The sequence below is a fragment of the Myripristis murdjan genome, chromosome 2 (assembly GCF_902150065.1).
Source record: "Myripristis murdjan chromosome 2, fMyrMur1.1, whole genome shotgun sequence".
Taxonomy (NCBI): domain Eukaryota; kingdom Metazoa; phylum Chordata; class Actinopteri; order Holocentriformes; family Holocentridae; genus Myripristis; species Myripristis murdjan.
The window spans coordinates 7,620,963-7,640,256 of NC_043981.1; the positions used below are offsets into that span (position 1 = coordinate 7,620,963).

The following is a 19,294-nucleotide window of genomic DNA, read 5'->3' on the forward strand; positions in this document are numbered from 1 at the left end:
AGGTCACACCCCTGCAGGCAAACAGCACCCACCCAGACCCCAGATCCATCAGAAAGCCAGCCACTGATGCATCCAAAGCTGGAGCTCCTACAGGGCACAACGATGCTGTGCCAATGGATTGCAGCATTTCATGCAGATCCATCCCGGGCCATTTCTATCTTCAATGACTGTCCCAGAGAAAGAACAATGCTCCTCTGTGAGAAACGTGGTGGAACATCCAAACAGAGCCTCAGCTGTAAATCGAGGAGGAGCATTGCAGTATCAACTGACTGAAAGAGCAGCTGATGGATGGATCTTTTGAAAATTGTAGGAAAAAACTGATCTCAGAAAAGCAGAGGACTGGAACTGTAAACACAACAAGAACATGTGGGATTTAACTGATGAAATTATGGAATTCTGAAAAGAAGTGTACAAAAAAGAACAGGAATGCCTCAGCCATGAAGATACACGGTGGACACCATCTACTTACCTTTCATGATAAAGAGGTAAACTGCTTTGGAAAATGCCAGATGTAGGAGTATGATGAAGAAGAATATAATCAAAAGAGGAAGATGACAGAAATAAACCCAAACATTTTAAATAGAAAAAGTCAACAAAATCCAGCAGAAACATGAAAGCGTTAAACAATCGATACAGTGGTCAGAGGAGAGGATCAGTGTGATGAAACACACACTTCTGTTCCTCACCAGTGGGCCTCATCAGAGAAAATGTTGGAGGTGCAAGAGTTACATGAGAAATTGCAGACGATCATGAACCAAACATCAAGCAGAACATACACGATCTTTACCATACATTAGGTTTTATTTGATGCTTTCAAAGAAAACATGGATTACATAACAAAACAAATGCATTTTTCACATACTCCTTTCATATATTTATTCTTAAAGACCAAGCTGAGTGACAGTTTATGCCAATGAGTGTAAGAGCATATTAGTGAAGTGACAGGACAGGATAATGATACATAACAGAGGCCAACTGCATTTTCATTATTCAATCAGTACTGACTTGTCCGTCTCCAAGTGTAACATAATACCTTCTTCCTAAAGCATTAAGAGTGGACAAGTGCTACACATGGGATGAGTTCTGTTATCACCGCTGTCACTGGGTGGCGCTGTGGTCTGAATCTGAGTGCAGCTTCTGTAATCACATAATCAAATTCAGACCTAGTTCATTGTGTAGCTTATAACTCAAACCTGAAGCAAGGTGTGCCTTGCCACTCCAGAGGTCCTGACAAAGGCTCAGTTCTCTTTGACACCGAATTACACTTTTTTCCACTTCTACCCTAATTTTTTGTACAGCAGACTGGCGAACTGGTGTAATACAATGAAAGGCAGGTTTACACTGTTTACTGATGTTTTATAAAAAGTCTAGAAATTAGACTTCTTGCCACTACCTATTTAAATTCCTGTTTAACTGGGGTCACATGGTAACAACAAACAGCAACAAATAAACTCCTGATCTGAAGACTGCATGAGCTGTAAAACTGTAATATGATCATACCTAAACAAAGATAAATGATGATAGGTGATAATACTGACCTACTGTCCAGATGTTTCACACAAGACTGACAGGGTTGGCTCCAGAATGGTCCTGGTTGGGGCTTAATATGTCATTTGGTTTAGAGGCTACTGAAAATTCACAGCCATAAAAACAAAAGGTAGTAAAATATCTGTGTAAAATATTGATAAAGATTGTATGAGAAATCTAAAGGGCGTGCCCCCTACAGGCCCATCACCTGCACAAAGTAGGGTTGGTTTTGGGTTAATAAATCTCATTTGGTTTAGAAACCGCTTTCTGATATTCAATACCAAACTAACTTCCCCGGTCTCGAGAAAACGGTTTAGCCACCTCTTGTGTAATTTGTTTCTTTGCTTTATCAACAAAGGAGAGTTTCAGACCCTTGGGAGACGATTAAAAAAAAAGAAAGAGAGTGAACAAGTGATAGAAATATGCCTCCACACGAAGCAAATTTGTGGTTGCACATGAAAAAAGGGCGAAAGAGGAAAAAGAAAACAAATGGAGGCAGCTTTTGTACATTTTAATCTAGAAAGGTGAGTTCTCAAGCTAGGCTACTTAGAGGTCACGTCATCGGTGTTAAAATGTCCATACGGATATTTTAACGTGGATAAATGTGATTCCATAAAGTAAGATTTTTTTTTATTTTTATTTTTATTTTTATTATTACACCTAGTGATTAGTGGTAGCTTGTCTAGTGTCAAACACTTAGAACTTGAACCCAAAGGAATCCAGGAGTGTGTTTGCTGAAATTGTTTTAAAACACTTGTCTTTACTTGTCTTATGGATGTGGCTGCTTTTATTATTGTTAATCATGTTGTTTGACCTAATAAACACTGCCTCACAATATCACCAACATGCAGTGTGTCAACAAGTTATTTGTCCAGCATATGGCCACATGTAGAAGGGTATTAGAAACACTACAAGCTCAGATTTAGAAGATCCTGTGGTGTCTGGATCTGAATTATCCTGTTGATCTAATGTTAATAATTAATCATACGCCATGCTTGCTCTTTCTCTGTCTTCTCTCTCTTTCTCTGTCTGGCTTTCATAGACTTGCTTCATTTGTTTTGGAGTTCACACCCACCAAGACATCTTGTTGACCCCTCATCACGCTCTCCACCCTCAGCCTTTTCCAGGCCGTCTTTCAAGAACCAGAGGCAGCTTTTTTTGACTCAGTGAGTACACCATTGTATGGTTTTAGCCACCACTCAGCTAAGTGGTGGTATTAGGGGCTCCTGTGTACATAGATTTGAGGCAAGTGTAAAGATGGGCAGTGTCTGGCTGATTGTGCTGCCAGGCTTGTCATTGCAAAAGTCCATGGGTTTGTTTTAAATCCAGTCCCGCCCTACTGACCCTGCCCATTCCTGAACTAAGTCATTGTGTATTTGGCTAGCTAACTGGACACACTAGAGGTAAGCACTCATTTCTTTTAGTTTATTCTTTGGTAAACTAATTCCCGCCTGCAGCTCGACACACGGTGGCTGATCTTGTGGAATTTGGTGTTGGTGCATGTCTGGCCCAAGCACAGGGGGGCAATTCTCACCGCCCATCGTCTCCTGTCCGTCAAGTTACAGCCTGCCTTGTCTTATACTCTAGCTCTTCAGTGCTTTCCACAATTTCAAATCTTTATTCATTTACTGTTATCGTTCGGTCGATGTGCATATAATGTGGCACAGAGGAGGAGAAGAGAGGCTGCGACATAAAAGAAGATAGTTGCGTAAGTACAGCACTTGCTATCAAGGTTGGGCCTGACTTTTTAAGGTGTTACTCCTGTTAGGGTATTTATCATCAAGGATTTCTAATAACCATTATGGTATTAACAGCCAACATAAATAGGCCACAGTTATGTAGTCTGTAGGCCCATAACCTTTGTATCAATACATGAAGGTGGCTAGTTATAAATGTCACTTTATTCTACATTTTCCACATACATACTGTATTTAGTGTCACTGAAAATCCATAGGCCTAGAGCTCTCATTTAAATCAGTACTCTACAATATCACCTTGACCAGTGTTAACAGTCCAGGCTACCATCAGTTCAGTTATTCACTTAAGTAGGCCTATTCATTTGAAGATGGTTGTGTAGATGCGGGTTTGGTGTGGTAAAGTTTAGGGTAATCATGTTTGAGAGAGCTTATTTATATGCAAAATGTAGTGAATTGTCGAGACTTGGACAGGACCAAATGTTAGTTCATCAGGAGAGACCAAATTAAGCTAATTAACAACATAACTGAGGTCAGGTTTGTGTTGCAGTGTTGGGATAAAATTCCATCTGGACCTTCATCTTTGAAAAATGACATCTGCCTTTCAAGGAAATCAGTAAATGCTTTGGTCCAGCCTCTGACATGTGACAAGGACCATGGATGGTGGAAAACATTGAGGTTGCCATCCACTTATGCTGGTTGGCTATTCCCACCTCATTGTGTGCTGTCAAAGTCCTTTGGTGTCCCCATCACCATTGTGCATGATATCATCTACTGTGAAATGGAGAACATCAAGGGATTATTCAAGATGGTATTCCACTTCCCCTGAGGAGATGAGCCAGATGGGATTGGTGCAGGATTGCCTGGGTGTCCGTGTCACATTCACATGAAGCCATTTGCGTGGTGCTCTATATGTGCAGCAGTTTTAGCTGCCTCCAGGATGGTGTGTGCTCAAGGATGGAGGATTTCCTTCACTGGCTGCACCCATGTGCCTCATAAGCCCATTCAGGGAATTGGTCCAAAGTCCACTGTCCTATCCAGGCCAGGTACAAGTGGCAGCTTTGTAAGATCACATGCAAGTGGTGGTGTCCAGATATGCCTTCTTGCAGAACTACTATATCAGCAGCAAACATGACATGGAGACAGATGTGGAGGGGGTGACCATTCCAGACAGATGTATGACCAGCTGATCAGGAGACAATTTAGGAGACTTGTAGGCAGCTGCCATGTCTCTGACTGGGGCTGCAGGCCTGCCTTACAGGAGCATGCTGACAATGGCTATGTATCAGTTTTTATTCATTTATTGTATGTAATCTGTTTTTGTCATAGTTTTCTTGATTTTTTTTTTAATGGAGGAATACTTCATATTGTTGCGGTGCCCAAAATATTCGCTATTGTTCTTTGACTCTCCCGAACTGACAGTAAAAAATTTTAAAACAAATTTGTGGTTCTGCGTGGATGTTTTCTTTATTCAGTGACTTTCTTTTAAACTTGTCATCAAAATAAGGACATTTTCATAAAACATGAGCATAATATGACACTGTTTTTCAGTGGGACACAGTGTGTATAGCAACTAGGAAAAAGGGACACCAACGTGTTAAAAAAAAAAAAAAAAAAAATAGAATATGTCCTAGAAAGGAAAGGGTGGGGGTGGCCTGTAGATTCCACATGCTAACGCGATCCGGTGAAAACACCATCCCTCCAATTTTGGTGATTTTCATGCTCCAAATTCTTTTGAACAATTACGTGCCCCTCCGTGGTCTGAGGAAGTTAGACAACCCCAGAAATCATGACCTCCTTCAGAGCCAGATTGATGAAAAAAAAATGCATTGTGTGTGTTATATATATGTGTGTGTGTGTGTGTGTGTGTGTGTGTGTATTTTCACCCCCTCCTTGTGGTCATGCATGAATAGTAGTGCCACCTACCCACATGCACACATATATACACACATAATACACTTATATAAAATGAGCTGGAAAGGATCTTTCTGCCAGTAGATTTGTCCATGTCTTTCTTAGCCATGTATTTACAACAATGGCCTGCAATGCATTATTAGTGCTTACTTTTTAATCTAGTATCTTGTGCAGGGTATAGCATGCATATGTTTTAAATAAATGCTTAACCCTGTGACTTGTGCTACTTTATTCTTAGGTTGTTGCCAGCCTTTTGTTCTTAGTATTTTTAATTGACATACACTGCATCCTGCAAATGTGTTTTAATCGTACAGATTATTATCATCGTGGTAAACTATGTTTTAGCAGGTTGGAATACTTTTCTTGTGTTCTGTCGTTTGTCTGTCTGCTATGTAAAACCACTAGGTGGCACTCTTGTAAAGCAGGTTTATTTATGAGCCCTCATTACACCTCTCACTGTACAAATAGGACACATCAGTTAACTGTGGCAGTGGTAAGACCTGATTGTGCTGGAGTGCAAACTAGGCAGAGGGTGGAGGTGTGTGTTGGATGTACTGTATTTGATGCATCACATATGGTGAAAGAATAGATCTGATATAATGTGACCATGAGCCCCAGAAGTCACTCAGTATTCTGTACCACTGAAATTAGGCCAACACTGCCCTCCAAAGGAGAGAGCCAAAACACATAAACAATCACTATTTTTAAGAATAATAAGCCGAGTATAGTAGTATTTTACCTTCTGATTACATATGTAACAATCTTTTGTGTGAATAGTATATGTATTTTTGTTTAAATGGTATTGACTGGCTTAATATAAGAGCCATGTATGATGCAAGAATTATTTATATTTAGGCCTAGATGCAGGTGCACTCTTCAGGTATGATGTTGGGCAGGGTCTCGTACTTGAAGGAGTACCCGCCATCAGATGTAGTGGTGATCCTCACTGACTTCATGGTCCCCGGGACTGGAGCGCAACACTGCTTGATCCCCAGCATGGCGGTGGTGCGATCCCAGGCTGAGCAGTTACCATGACAGTAGTGGAAAGTCAACACCTTGGGGTGGACGATCCAGTTGCCCCAGCCCAGCTCCTCAAAGCTGATGTCAATCTCCTCTCGGTGGCAGTCGCTGTACTCTGGTTTCTCCTGAGATGGACGCTGTAGCAGGTTGATTGCAAATGGTGACCAGGGAATGGTGGCTGCTGCATGGCGGGGTAAACGGTCAAGACCCTGCAGCAGGGTGTGCAGGTGAAGGAAAGGCATTTTGTCCGGTTCGTTGGCATGACACTGGCAGGTTGGGCAGCGGACCTGGACCACAAAAGGGCCTTCGGCAATGGAGGCCTTGACGTTCTGCTCCAGGTGGTAGGTGGTCCAGCCGTCTGAGCTGGTCTTTGACGGAGCCTCTGCTGCCTGAAGAAGTTGCTGCTTTGAAGTGAGGATGAAAAGCGGGGTGGAGGAGTTTACTGTGGTGCCCTCCCCTGCATAGAACCAGAAATGGGCTGTCATGACTGAGGCCCCCTGGTTGTTGATTGAAGGTTGAAAGTAATATGTGAAGTGGCTGGGTCTTGCAGTCGAGTCAGATGTGGCACAGGAAGACTCTAACAAATTGAGATGAGACAGAGTATAAAACATAAGAGGTTTATTGTCCACTTGCACAGGTATACTAATCCTGTTCTGCTATTTTCCTATACCCCCAAGAAACCTGCATACATATTAATTTGCCCTCAGAGTTTGATTCTGTGCTCTATTGTACTCTGTAAAATAATTTAAATGCAGACGATTCAAGTGGGAGGCCACGCTACAAAGTTTACTAATGTCAAGGATGAGGACGGATAAAACCCCTCAGGCTCATGCCCAGACTCATAACTCATAGAATTAATGTATCACTTTTAAATGCCTCTTGAATCTAATGTCTTGATGTGAAATGTACACAGAAACATTCTCTTATATTTTGGGTTATGATGGGGTAAAAGAGCACTTCTAAACTCCTGAGGCATTTCTCAGTTATATTCTTTTGAGAATACAACCTACACACTCACACACACACACACACACACACACACACACACACACACACACACACACACACACACCTTTTGAAACTGCATTGTCTCCCTTTAAAAATACCATTTGGAATTATTTGTTTGAGATTTATATAAAGCATATAATAGCATATGGCTCTACTGATTTATGTCTTATACTAGTAAAATTAAAATAGAATCATATTGTGTAGACCAATGACAAATATTTTGAAGTTGTATGAAACCATTCACCTTGATGAGGTACAACATAATTTAGCTGTTAAGGTTAAAATCAACAAAACCTCTCACCAGAACTGGGGAATAGGATAATCTCAGAGCTTTGCTGGTTCTGATTGCTGTGGTTCACCCATGCTGTCCTGCCAATCCTGGAGGACCGCTGGTGCCGATGCCCAGCCGCTCCCTGCGCCCTGCCCCCATCTGGACCCTGCACTGTGGGCACGGGGGCCTCCACCCCCAAGCCCTCCAGGACCCGCTCTTTGAACCAGGTTAGCACGACGTCCCGAGGCAGCTCATCTCCCTGGCAGGCTTGTGCCAGGCTGTGGGTCCACAAAGGGCCCAGGATCAGCAGGGTGCAAGACAGCATGCCTGTGTGACGACCGCTCAACACTGCCGGGCACGAAATTATTTCCAGTTACATCAACTGGCACAGAAATGAAGTCCAGTGAAAAGTGTAAGAATGAAATTTTAGTAAATGTGCCTCTGTAGGTCCAGTAGTTTCAGTCAGCTGTCACAGGTTTCAGTATCTGGGAAAAGGCTGAAGGAGCTCTGCAGTTTAGATTTACTTTGTTGCCTGTGAGTGTCTCCTTGTGTCTGTCCCTGTTCTCACATCACCAGGAACCTCATTCCACCTTCTCATTGGCTTAACTTGGTTGTTTTTAAAACTTTTTCTGATATAGTGTGTCAACTCACCGCCTAACACATACACTTATACTTGTTGTCTGGATATTTGGCAAAACTGGAGAGAATCTGCAGACAGTGGTATTATTATGTTGGCATGACACTAACAGGAGATAACAAAGAGTGACCTCGAGGGCTGTGATGCCAAATTATGTTCTCTGTGGCTGTTTTGCACAGTATACTCAAGGCAGTGCGTCTGCATGTTGTTTCTCTGCTGTTGTGTCCTGTGAAGTCACTTTTGAATGGCTCTACAGTTCACTTAAAACACAATTTAAAGTATACTTTAAATAAGGGATGGGAAACCTGTCAGGCTCAAAAATATCCAGCCTTGTGCAGCCTTTTGGTCACCTTTTCTTGAAAGTGCTGTCTTTTTTCCCCCTTAATAACATTTAAGATATGTTCCTGCCAAGAATCTTGGAAAGTAAATAAACCGAAATTTTAGCATGGTGTCTTCAAATAGACTCAAATGGGTGCCATAAACTTGTCATTGTTATTATTGTGTCACAGCGTTTTCAGCAACACACTCCCCTGCAGAGGCTGGCCTTGACTCAGACGTTTTCATTTAATGCCTCAGCTGCTACAACTGCAGCAATCATTTATTTAAGTGCACGCTCACGCACGCGCGCGCGCACGCACACTCAGAGGCACCTGTTTCCCATGTAAAGTCTACATCTATCTTGTAGGAAACATTTGTGCCTTCTTTATCTCCCTGGCCTTGAATCGTACCCGTTTCAGACTAATCATACTCACAGGCTGTGCTGCAAATCTTTCACTTGTTCACTATTCACTATATAGCGAAATCTGTGTAGCTCATTATGTTAGGAATGAGTGTTTGGAATATTTCATGTAGAGGATGCAAATGATCAGTGAAACCAAAAGTTTTTCTGGTGTAACCTAGCATATAACTTGGAGGTAATGGGCTACTTTAAATTTCAAAGAACAAACATACACCTAAATGGTTCATGTATTGTGTTTTGTTACCAATAAAAATCATTAAATTAAAATATTATTTAATGTTGTTAATTCACAGTTATTTAAGTTACCAACAGCAGTAAGAGAAGTCTTCTATAATTGATACTTAGGGTAAGAACTATCAGTTTAAAATATATGTGATCTATCAAAAAAATACACATAATCACTTCATCTGTTTAGGTATTAACATTTTCACTTAAGAAATCTGAAAAAAAAAAAAAAAAAATATATATATATATATATATATATATATATTCTTGGAGCCACATTGCATTATGGGACATTTGCACTATTGTAGTGTAAGTCATTTGTACACAACCTTGTTGTAGTGTTTGTACTGTACATTTTTAGGGGCACTCTGAGTAATTTGTAGTGGATTATATCTTTATTTGTTTGGGACACTGTTCAAAATGGCTGACCCTCTGTGTCGTCCACTGCATCAAGAATGAATGAATGATTTGCTATGTGTATTGTGAATATTTCTGAATGTAGAGCTTGACCAGGACGCTTAACAGGCCAAAGGAAACGAAAGGACCAGATGTGCATGTGGCACCTTGTTATGAGCCAATCCAAGAGTTGTATTTTAAAATAAGATCCACACTTGTTAGGATAAAAAAAAAATATTGATTTGAAAGTAAAACTTCCAGACTAACTCCTCGAAATGTGACCGTATTGCCCTTGTTTCAGGCACTGACAGAAATATCACTATATGACTACATGATTCAAAGTGTTGAAAGAAAGAGAGACAGAAGTGTTTAAAGAAAAAAAAAGGTTAGATAGATATTTTATTTCACGGTAAATGAGTGGCTTTGATGGTTTACCATGTTTGCTGCCCTTATAGTACGTTTCTGTGTGGTAACGCTCTCAGAAAACTGCCTTCCTGTCCATCTTGATACATGTTATTTAAATGTAACATGGCTGACTGGTGGTCTCAGGACTTAGAGGGGCTTATAATTGTTGCTTGCACTGACTTGAGCAGGAGAATCCATGGAAACAAAATGTAGGTAGCAAATGTTTTAGCTGGTAATTTTATTAGCATTTATCTCTACCTCTTGCTATTTTTGTTGAGTTTAGTGTTTGTGTAAGGCATATATGTATTGCTGATGCACATATGAGTTTAAAGGTGTGTATGGAGAGCAGGGTGGTACTAGGAATTGTTTGTCAGCCTATCTACTAAAATAAATAGTAAAATAAAAACACAAATTGACTGTAGCATTTGTGGATTTGATGAAAAATAGCACTAAAACGTGACAGAAGACATAACAAAGATCTTTTTTAAAGATTCAGTAAAAAAACTGGCATGTATGGAGAACCTGCTCTCTTAATTTATGCCCGTCTTTCCCTCCTCTTTTGTACTGTGTAGGAAATTAAGCACAAGTATGGTATGTCATATGGTGCCAGGTGCTCAGTAGTCTTCTCAGTTTATTGATTTTGAAAATGGATTATAGCTGTTTGGTCAATATACTAATGTGCCAGGATGCTGGCATTGATCTTGGTCTCAGCAGACATACTAGAATAAAGACCTCCTTATAATGTTGCATCATGGGAAAAGAGTTGTGAACTCTTGGTCCCTCAGTAAGCCAAAGTTTAAATATGGACAATCTTTGGACATAGTGTCTGTGAATCTTTTAGGCGTGTTGTGAAAGTACTTTAGGCTGCACAGTATTTTCCAGTTGAGGATGAGAATAAGGTCCAATTTGTAGCTAAATATGTCACCTTTATGTCTACACACACACACACACACACACACACACGCACTCACAAAGGACAATGCTCTGTGTGAAATGATCAAAGATGATCAAAGCCTCACCATCAGACAGCAAAAAACTTTGAAATTCAAATGCACAGTTCTGTGTTAGGGTGCTTTTACATTGCTGAGTCCTGTAGGGGTGTGGTGGCCATGCAGTATGATTTCTGGGGGCCCCAGTAGATCACCGGGTAGAGTGGTCTCACTTATCAAGGCTGAGTCTTGACCACAGCATCCTTGGTTCAAATCTGAGGCCTGTCATGGTTTTGTGTTTCTTGTGTTTTGGTTGGTCTCTTGTATCTGTTTTCATGTGTGTTTGCTTTGCCTGGTTCTTTTTAGTGATTTCACCTGCGTCTTGTTTGCCCCGCCCAGTGCCACACCTGTCCTGAGTCTGTCAATTATCCCTGATTGTTCTGATCCCTCCCAGTGTTTCCCTCAGCCTATCCTCTGTGTTCTCCTGTCTTGTGATCCAGCCCCTTCCCCAGGTGTGTCTTGTTTGCTCATTAGTTCTTGTGTATTTAAGTCCGGTTTTCAGTGCTGTTCCTTGTCGGTTCATTCTTTTGTTTCATCTTTGCCGCTATGTGTTCTATTCCAGTGTTCACAGTGTTTCCTGGATTTTTTCTTAGTTTTCATTAAATATTTTGTTGTTTGCTGAGCTCCGTGCCTCCTGGCTCCTGCATTTGGGTCCAAACCTAACACCTGCCGTGAAAAGGCCAGGCCCTTTGCTTGCATGTCATCCCCTCTTTCTCCCCTCCCTTTCCTGGCTCTCTCTGCTGACACTATCAGATAAAGCAAAAATGCCAAAAAGAAGTCAAAGTTTCTCTTGCCCTGATAATTTACTTTTGCTATGTGAGCATACGGTTCTTGCTGTCTGAGTGTTTTTGGTTGCACATAAAAATTTCTAAAGTGAGCAAAAATGCACAATTTATTGTCTTTCTCTTTTACTGCTAAGTGCACTCAGATTCTTGGTCATGTGATTACTGAAGTGAAGACAGGAGGGCTATGAAAATGAAGTGGTTATGAAGAGTCATCGGTTCTCATTGGCGCGCAGGTGCTGAAAGCTACAAAGCATGACAGAACGTCTAAAGGCATCACATGATGGGTGACTTTACTGTATTTATGGTACTTAGAATTAGTTTCAAGAGGTTGCTGTGAGTTCAGCAGTCACCAGTGTAATGCTTCAACCAGCACTTTTATAAGTGATGCTTCAAAGTGCTTTCAAACTATGCATATGTGGTAAAAATGTTGGTTTGTAGTGATAAAATGAGTCATTCCCGCAAACTGGTGAAAGTCTGACCATCAGTGGCTGAGATATTGTGTACGAGACATAGAAGAAGACTGAATAATGCAGTGTAACGCAGCGGTGTGTGTGCACAGACTGAAACGAGCAGGTGTGAAATTATCTAAAAGGACTGTTCAAGGGGTGTGTCGGTGACTCTTGGTGAAGATACTTAGCATGTAACACAGCGTCTTGGATTCAAATCAGTTTTTGTTACTTGTCATCTGTTTACCATTATGTGTCCAAAGCAGAAAAGCCATAAAATTCTTTTAAATAACTTTTGTGGTGTTTGTCAGGGTAAAGAAGCTTATTTTGTCACCATTGTCTTGGTTATCTGGTGTGATCAAAGATTTTAATAGTGATGGATCTTCAAAGATTTATCAATTTTTCCCACCTCACACTCTACAGAACTAAACCCTCAAATTTTTTGTTTCAAATGTATGTAGGCTACAAAGTTTCATTGACAAAACTACATTTATTTGAACATCATGTCATTCTCATGGTAAATGGTATGTGGAGAATTTGTGACCTTTTAAAGAATATTTAATGGTTTCTGATCACACGTTTAAAGTTTGCATTTACTCTCAGGCAAACCCCAGACAAGAATAGGCAGAGTTGTACTCTGCCAGTCTTGACATTTTGATGAGCTCAAACCTATGGCAGAGACATCCTGAAAAGGCTGTGTCCAATTATAAATGTAATTAAAAGTTTAATGTACTTGGACAAAGGCGGGAATGAATCTTATAAGCTTATAAGATGAATATTTTTTTATGCCAGATTTGAAATCCAATTGTGGTCTATAGCTTGAACTGGACCCATCCTTATTCGAGGATTGCAAAAAAAAAAAAAAAAATGCGGATGTTATGTTTCTTTTTAGTGATGAGACAGCACAAAGAATGGTGCATAGAAAGGTTTATTTAGGTTACAGGCCAGCCACCAACAGAAGAACTCCAATTCAGATGTTTGCATTCTACTTCACATTTTGCTTCTTTACCACTGAAAATAATTTGGAATTAATTTAAAACATATCGTATCATCTATTTATCTAGATATACATACATATACTGTATATAAATATATCACTTGATTATAAGTCAGATTCCTGTTACTGATGGGAGGAAAAGGACAGGAAAGGGACAGAGGGGAAGATATAAGAACACGAAGAATCCTTGCCCGTCTCTGGAACGTCATTGGCAGAACCAAGTTTCCTGCAAATCAAGACAAAACTTCTTCAGGCATCACAAAAGCTGCGTGTGCATTTACATTTGAGAGTATTTTTGTTGTTTTACTTACAGGACAAATCAGTGCAAGGATTGGTTCTAGACACACACATACTGCATGATCAGATACTTTGGATTTTCATCGCAGTTCACCATGAGATTGTTTCCCAGCTCCTCGAAAGAGACAGATAACTCGCACTCTGCCTTACCATTACACCTGTAGATGTGTGAAAAAGAAGTGGATTTTGTTAAAATGCAAATAAGCAAAGGCAAATACTTCTGCAGAGGCAATGACAAAGTCTTAATAGTTCTAATACTACACAAAAAACTACGAAACTATTTCCCTGTTCACCAAATGCTCCGACTGTCGGGCGGTGTTGCGTATGCAGGTTACGTCATGTGGATTTTTTTCCCCTACATGTCTTGTGATTTTATTCAAACTTTTTGGTGGGTACCCCTGTCAGTTGATTGGATGGTAGACATACTGCTAGTTGGTCAGTGCTTGGTTTTGATTAATCCATTTTCAAGCAAAAAAATATGGCGGCCAGGTCAAAAACTCTCATATTACAGCTAAACCATCATAAAATATGTTTTTGAAAACATACTCAAACTCATTTGTGTCAAGTTGAGGTTGAGTCATCTTTATACAAACAGACACGGCGAACGGTCTGCCATTTCACTGTGCTGTAACATCATGCACCGTGCGGCCAGGTCTCCTACTCTCCATAGAAAATGAATAGAATCCGTTGACTTGACATACATCATGGCATGCAGTCTGCGCGCACTATAAGATGAACCCTGCTATAAATGATTAACTGACCACGATTTGATGATTAATCCCACCTAATCCCAACAACCTCACACACCTAACCCCACCACCCACTCTCACATGCCCTTTTTTGCAGTGTGATTAGTTATTATTTTAAAAAAAAAAAGTAATACTCACTTCTCCATCACTGTCATTTCGGCAGAATTGCTCCAACAGTAGGTCTTGCTTGAGGGTGTTTCAGTGCAGGTGTCACTGTCGAGACGGCCATAGTTAGCGTTGAGGACATTAATGGTTCCACTTTCTGGGGGTAAGAAAGAAGAGAAACAAATCAGGAGCTGATAATGAAAAAATTAACATATGATCTGTTCATTTCATGAGTTTTTGGAAGTAGTTGGTAGTAAGCCAGTATCTTTCCCAATCCTTTGTGATGACCTTAGACCAGCTGGGCCCTGTACTGCAAATCATATGTGTGTTCTTGACCCCATAACATTATCAATGTTTAATTCATTTCAGTGAATTTTCTGAAATGTGCCAAACTATTATCAGCTAATGTCACTGAAGACATTAAGTTATTTCTAGAAAAAAATATAAACTGTGCAGTGCAAAGTGAAGATAGTCCAACTTTTTCTTTTTAAGTAATTGTATAATTAGAATTCTATTCCCACATTTGAAAGTAAATTTCATAAGCACTTAAGTATATTTCCTTTTATCTATTTCTCATGGCTTCAACTCAGGATCAGGGAGGGGATGTTCTCAGTGTACATGGTGCAATGTCTTGAAGAGAGCCTTCAGGAAATCCTCATGACTGGTTTTGAGCCGAGGCTAATGAGCTGTCATGTGATCGTAAACATACTTTATACATTTGCACATGTCTTTGTGCTTGACACTTTATCAACTGGAAGAGTGCACTGAATTTGAATGCAGATCTCCGCCAGGCATTTCTCCCCTTTTCTGGGCCCTATGTGCAAAGCGAAATTTTGGACAAACTTGGGAGAAATTTGCCTAAACAATGCAACACACGGTGGTGATTTTTTTCACCTGCAGTCAACGTGAACACAACCACAACAGGATAATAAAACGAGCAAGCTAGACAGTGAATGAAATGAGGGAGGGACCCTGTAGGCTTGAGAGAGACAGCAAGGGTGGTCGAGTGAGTTAGACAGTGAATAAAGAGAGAGAGCAGAAATAGCAAAAACAGACATTTCTCAAAGATTTTGAATAACCGCAACCACGAGAGGTTCTTCACCGTCACAGTCATAACTGTGCACAAAAAGCATTCGGCTGATAGACCCAGTAGTTTGTGAGATTAATTGCACACAGACACACAGAGACACACACACACATACGCATGATCAAACACATCACTTCCTCCATGCTGCCATCTGGCAGAAATAATAATGTTTAAATATTAACAAGGTCAGGGTGCACACTTACCACAAGTTACTGTTAGAGTTTCTCCATCACACGCATGAACAGTACGCATACCTGCAAGAACATTTGGAAGTGAGGTGAATGTGCCCTAAACTGGCCAACTTAAAATCATCTATTTGCATGGTTAAGGCTGGAGCTTTGCAAAATAAAATTTACATGATGACTCATTCATAAACATGATTAACAGGCAGATAAAAATACTCACCAGGATCACTCTGTACACATGAGTAGGTGATTTGTATGAAGCTATCCTCTGTATAACCAAACATAAACATGGATGGGTATGGCTGCTCCGTTAAGCAGTGCTGCCAGCCATTACAGCTAGAGAAAAATTAAAACAGATCATATAATCTGTTTCCAAAATGTTATTCACACAATGATTCAGAGGGTGCTCGGGGTTATTATCACAAAATGAATCTGACATGCATGGCAGATCATGAGCTTGGGATTGTACGGTCTTCACTTATATTCATAAACTTTTTTGAGATATTCAAAAGAGAGCAGAAGAGATTTGGGTGAGTAGGAGAGTAGCAAGCACATCTAATAGCAAAGCAAGACAAAGGAACAAACACTGTTAGAGGATGGAGGAAATAACACATGTCATTCTCACTGATGGAACTGTGGACAATTTAAAGCCAAATTAAAAAAAACTGCTGAATGAATACAATAGTATTTCTTACACGTCCGTGTAGAATGGGTACAAAAGTTCATGGACACCGTTTGGGCTGCTGACAGGTGCAGGGGTGGTTCTGGATGAACAGATTTCAGTGTTTCCCACGCCATGATTGACATTTTCCACATGAATTTGTTGTCCTTCAGCTGAACACATACAAAACAACAAAACCGATGTCAAATGGTAACAATTGGTGGTGGGAGAAAGTGAAGAAAACAAGGCCTAAGCATTAGAAAGGAGATGAGACCTGAGAAGAGGAGGTGGTGAGAGAAAGCAGGCCAGATGAAAGTGAAATTAAGAAATGAATTATGTAATGGAATACTTACGGCATTGTAGCTCAGTCCGTACACCCTGACATGCCACATCATAATACAGGTCTGAAACAAAAACACAAAAATGTCACCTGGTTTCTGTAAGCGCACCTGTTGTCACAGAACAGAAGTAATTTACTCATAAACCCACAGAGAAACAGAGAATAGATCGACAGAAGTTTGTTTGTTTGTTTTTCCCCAAAGATCATTAGATACGAATAGAAATGAAAAAATAAAATAATTTTAGGAATGAAAATGAAATATTTACAATTACAATTAAAGGTACAGTTCGCATTTGGCAGATGCTTGTATCCAAAGCGACGCACATATGAGATTTTTTTTACACAACAAGCAAAGATCTATTCTGTTTATTGGTTCACATACAAGTCACATACAGAAATTAAGATAAATTGTGATAATCCACCGTACCTGCAAGTGATGGCAAGCACCAACCTGCAACCAGCACTGAAAGACAAGTAGTTTAATAGGTCAGAATGCAGCTTCACATGTTAAACTATTAAACTACCTTTTTTTTTTTGAGCCATAGAACATTTTTAAAAAGGTTCCATAAAACAAGTGAAATAGCAAAAGTACACATAAACCTGAAACCAAGGACTGTAATACTGTTGTTTTTACTACCATGTCTGCTATCAGCCAGCACAGGCACACTTAGTAGAAATGTATATTGTGTTTTCTGGAGGAGAAAATAGTCGCATTTGTCCATTTTGTAGATGTTTAATGACAAAGCTGCATGTCTACAGTTTATGCTTTGGAAGTGGCTTGCAGCCAGTAATTTAAAACAAACACAATTTGGAATTAATGAGGCTAAAACAGATTTGTGGAGACGGACTGCCAGGCAGTTCAGCCCCTTTGAAATTGTTGAAGCTTAGTTGTGCGCTCCCATCCTGTGAACTTGCTCCACATTTTATGATTGGTATCATGACAGTGTTTTTTACATTCAACTCCTTGCGCATTGCAGTCATCTTCTTGCAGATTAGTCGAACTACTCTATCTGACCTGTGAGGTATCACAAAGTAAGCGTTGCTCATAATCTGTTGAAACTTCCTTTTCCTCACTAACATAGTGTTTTTTGTGTGTTGGCACTCGCTCTTCCATCTCAATAACTTGCTGACACACCAGCAATGATGACATAATATGTCTTGAGAGTAGGCATATCACAAGGCATATCACAAGTCATACATGACTCGTGGAACCATTCCTAACTTGACAACTTAGCCCTGGGAGTGCAATTTTACCATTCCTAAGAGAAAAGTATTGATGTTGATGTAGGTTGGTTTAAAACTCTACTGGACTAGACCAAAGGTAATGCTTGCATTTCATCCTGTCACTGTAACTCATTGTAGCCCACCAGAAATGTTCCATAGGGCTATCAGTGGCCCACAGACCACACTTTGAGAATGCCTAAAATAGACAGCTGTCAGTTATATGACCAAATTGTTTGTTGTTTGTTGTTTGTTGTCCTCTGCCTGTTCAAATTGTTTTCCAAACTAGGAGGTGTAAGCTTCCTCATCACAGCTTCTTCTTCAATACTATCCTCTTTAGTATTTTCTTTCTTTTTTTTTTTCTAAATCAATTTATTTAGTTAAATCCCAAGAAATACAATAGACAAGGTTGTACTCACAGGCAAAGATTGTCAGTCTCATGGAAAACATCTTGTCAGCTGTACCAGACTCTGGTGATCAAGTGGTACAAGGAGCAACATTTTGTACCATCTCCTATGCAAATATATGTGATACCACTTTACTTATGCACATACGAAGGCAAATATCCTGCAGGAGAAGGTTGCTAAAATGAGTGTGTCTTAAAGATTAAAGCTCGAGTGCCAAAGTGCCAGCCCTCAAGGAAAATGCTTTCAAATGTTGACGACTAAAATAAGGAATATTGGGTTTTGGGGTTGGGTAGTTGTCTCTTATTTGCAGTTAAATGTAAGTTGTCTGGGAGTAGCCCAAACAATACAGTCAGAAGGTTCTGATCAATTTTTTTGCCACTTATCTGTGAAAACGTTTTAAGTTGGCTAACCTTGGAAAATAGTCAAGGTAACTTTATTATCCCCAATGGGGCAATTTGTTGTGCAGCCAGCAGAGAGAACACTCCTCCATACATACATGGACATACAACTCATCAAGACAGTGGACATGATAAATAAATACAACATAAAGAAGAAGAAAAAAAAAAAACTATGTGACTACTCACATAGTAACAACTATGTTACTATGTGAGCTCTAACCCCATGGGAACCTCAGATTCATAAATAATGTTATCAGTCAATGCAAACCTAATGACCAGCCAAGCCAGTAGCCAGTCCATTGGGTTTCTCAGTTAGACACACGACTCACCACATTAGCCGAATAAAGAGTCGGCTTTTCATTTCCCACCGTCTCCACCTCGATGTCTTTCTTACACCTGTTTTGTGGCATTTTCTTACAAGGAAAGCCCAACATATGTTAAGTGTATTATATGAAGTGGGTTTAGACTCTTTTTTGTTGTAATCAGAGCAATATGATTGAAATTTTTTGTTGCTTTTGGGAACTCCGCAGAAATCTGTCTTTACACGGTTTTCTTCAAACTGTAAATCCGCACCAAGGTGTCCATAATGAAATTGAGTTACCATTGCTAAAAACTGAGCCGTGTTATTTTCTTCATCTCGGAGTTGGTTTTGCTGTTTAAGTGCAGCGGTGTGTGTCAGCAGGTCTTGTTTGTCACTTTTGATCCTTGCTCCGCTAATGTGGTCTCTGAGTGATGGCATAGAAAGTTCACAATACACTTCACTTTGTTCTGGAAAATGTGATTATTTTATC

General features: G+C 40.1%; 1 protein-coding gene and 1 long non-coding RNA gene across 2 annotated transcripts; one reads left to right on the top strand and one right to left on the bottom strand.

Moving 5' to 3' along the window:
- The first annotated feature begins 1,818 nt into the window (after positions 1-1,818).
- LOC115375503 (uncharacterized) lies at positions 1,819-3,906 on the top strand. Its single transcript, XR_003929719.1, has 3 exons — positions 1,819-2,051; positions 2,570-2,693; positions 3,772-3,906. It is a non-coding gene; the product is annotated as an uncharacterized LOC115375503 (long non-coding RNA).
- A 713-nt stretch (positions 3,907-4,619) lies between these two features.
- inha (inhibin subunit alpha) lies at positions 4,620-7,973 on the bottom strand. The gene is made up of 2 exons (XM_030074916.1): positions 7,465-7,973; positions 4,620-6,732 (listed from the first exon to the last, which is right to left on the bottom strand). Exons 1-2 carry the CDS (start codon positions 7,757-7,759, stop codon positions 5,993-5,995), a joined length of 1,035 nt encoding a protein of 344 aa, XP_029930776.1. The 5' UTR covers positions 7,760-7,973; the 3' UTR covers positions 4,620-5,992.
- Between the last annotated feature and the right edge of the window lie 11,321 nt (positions 7,974-19,294).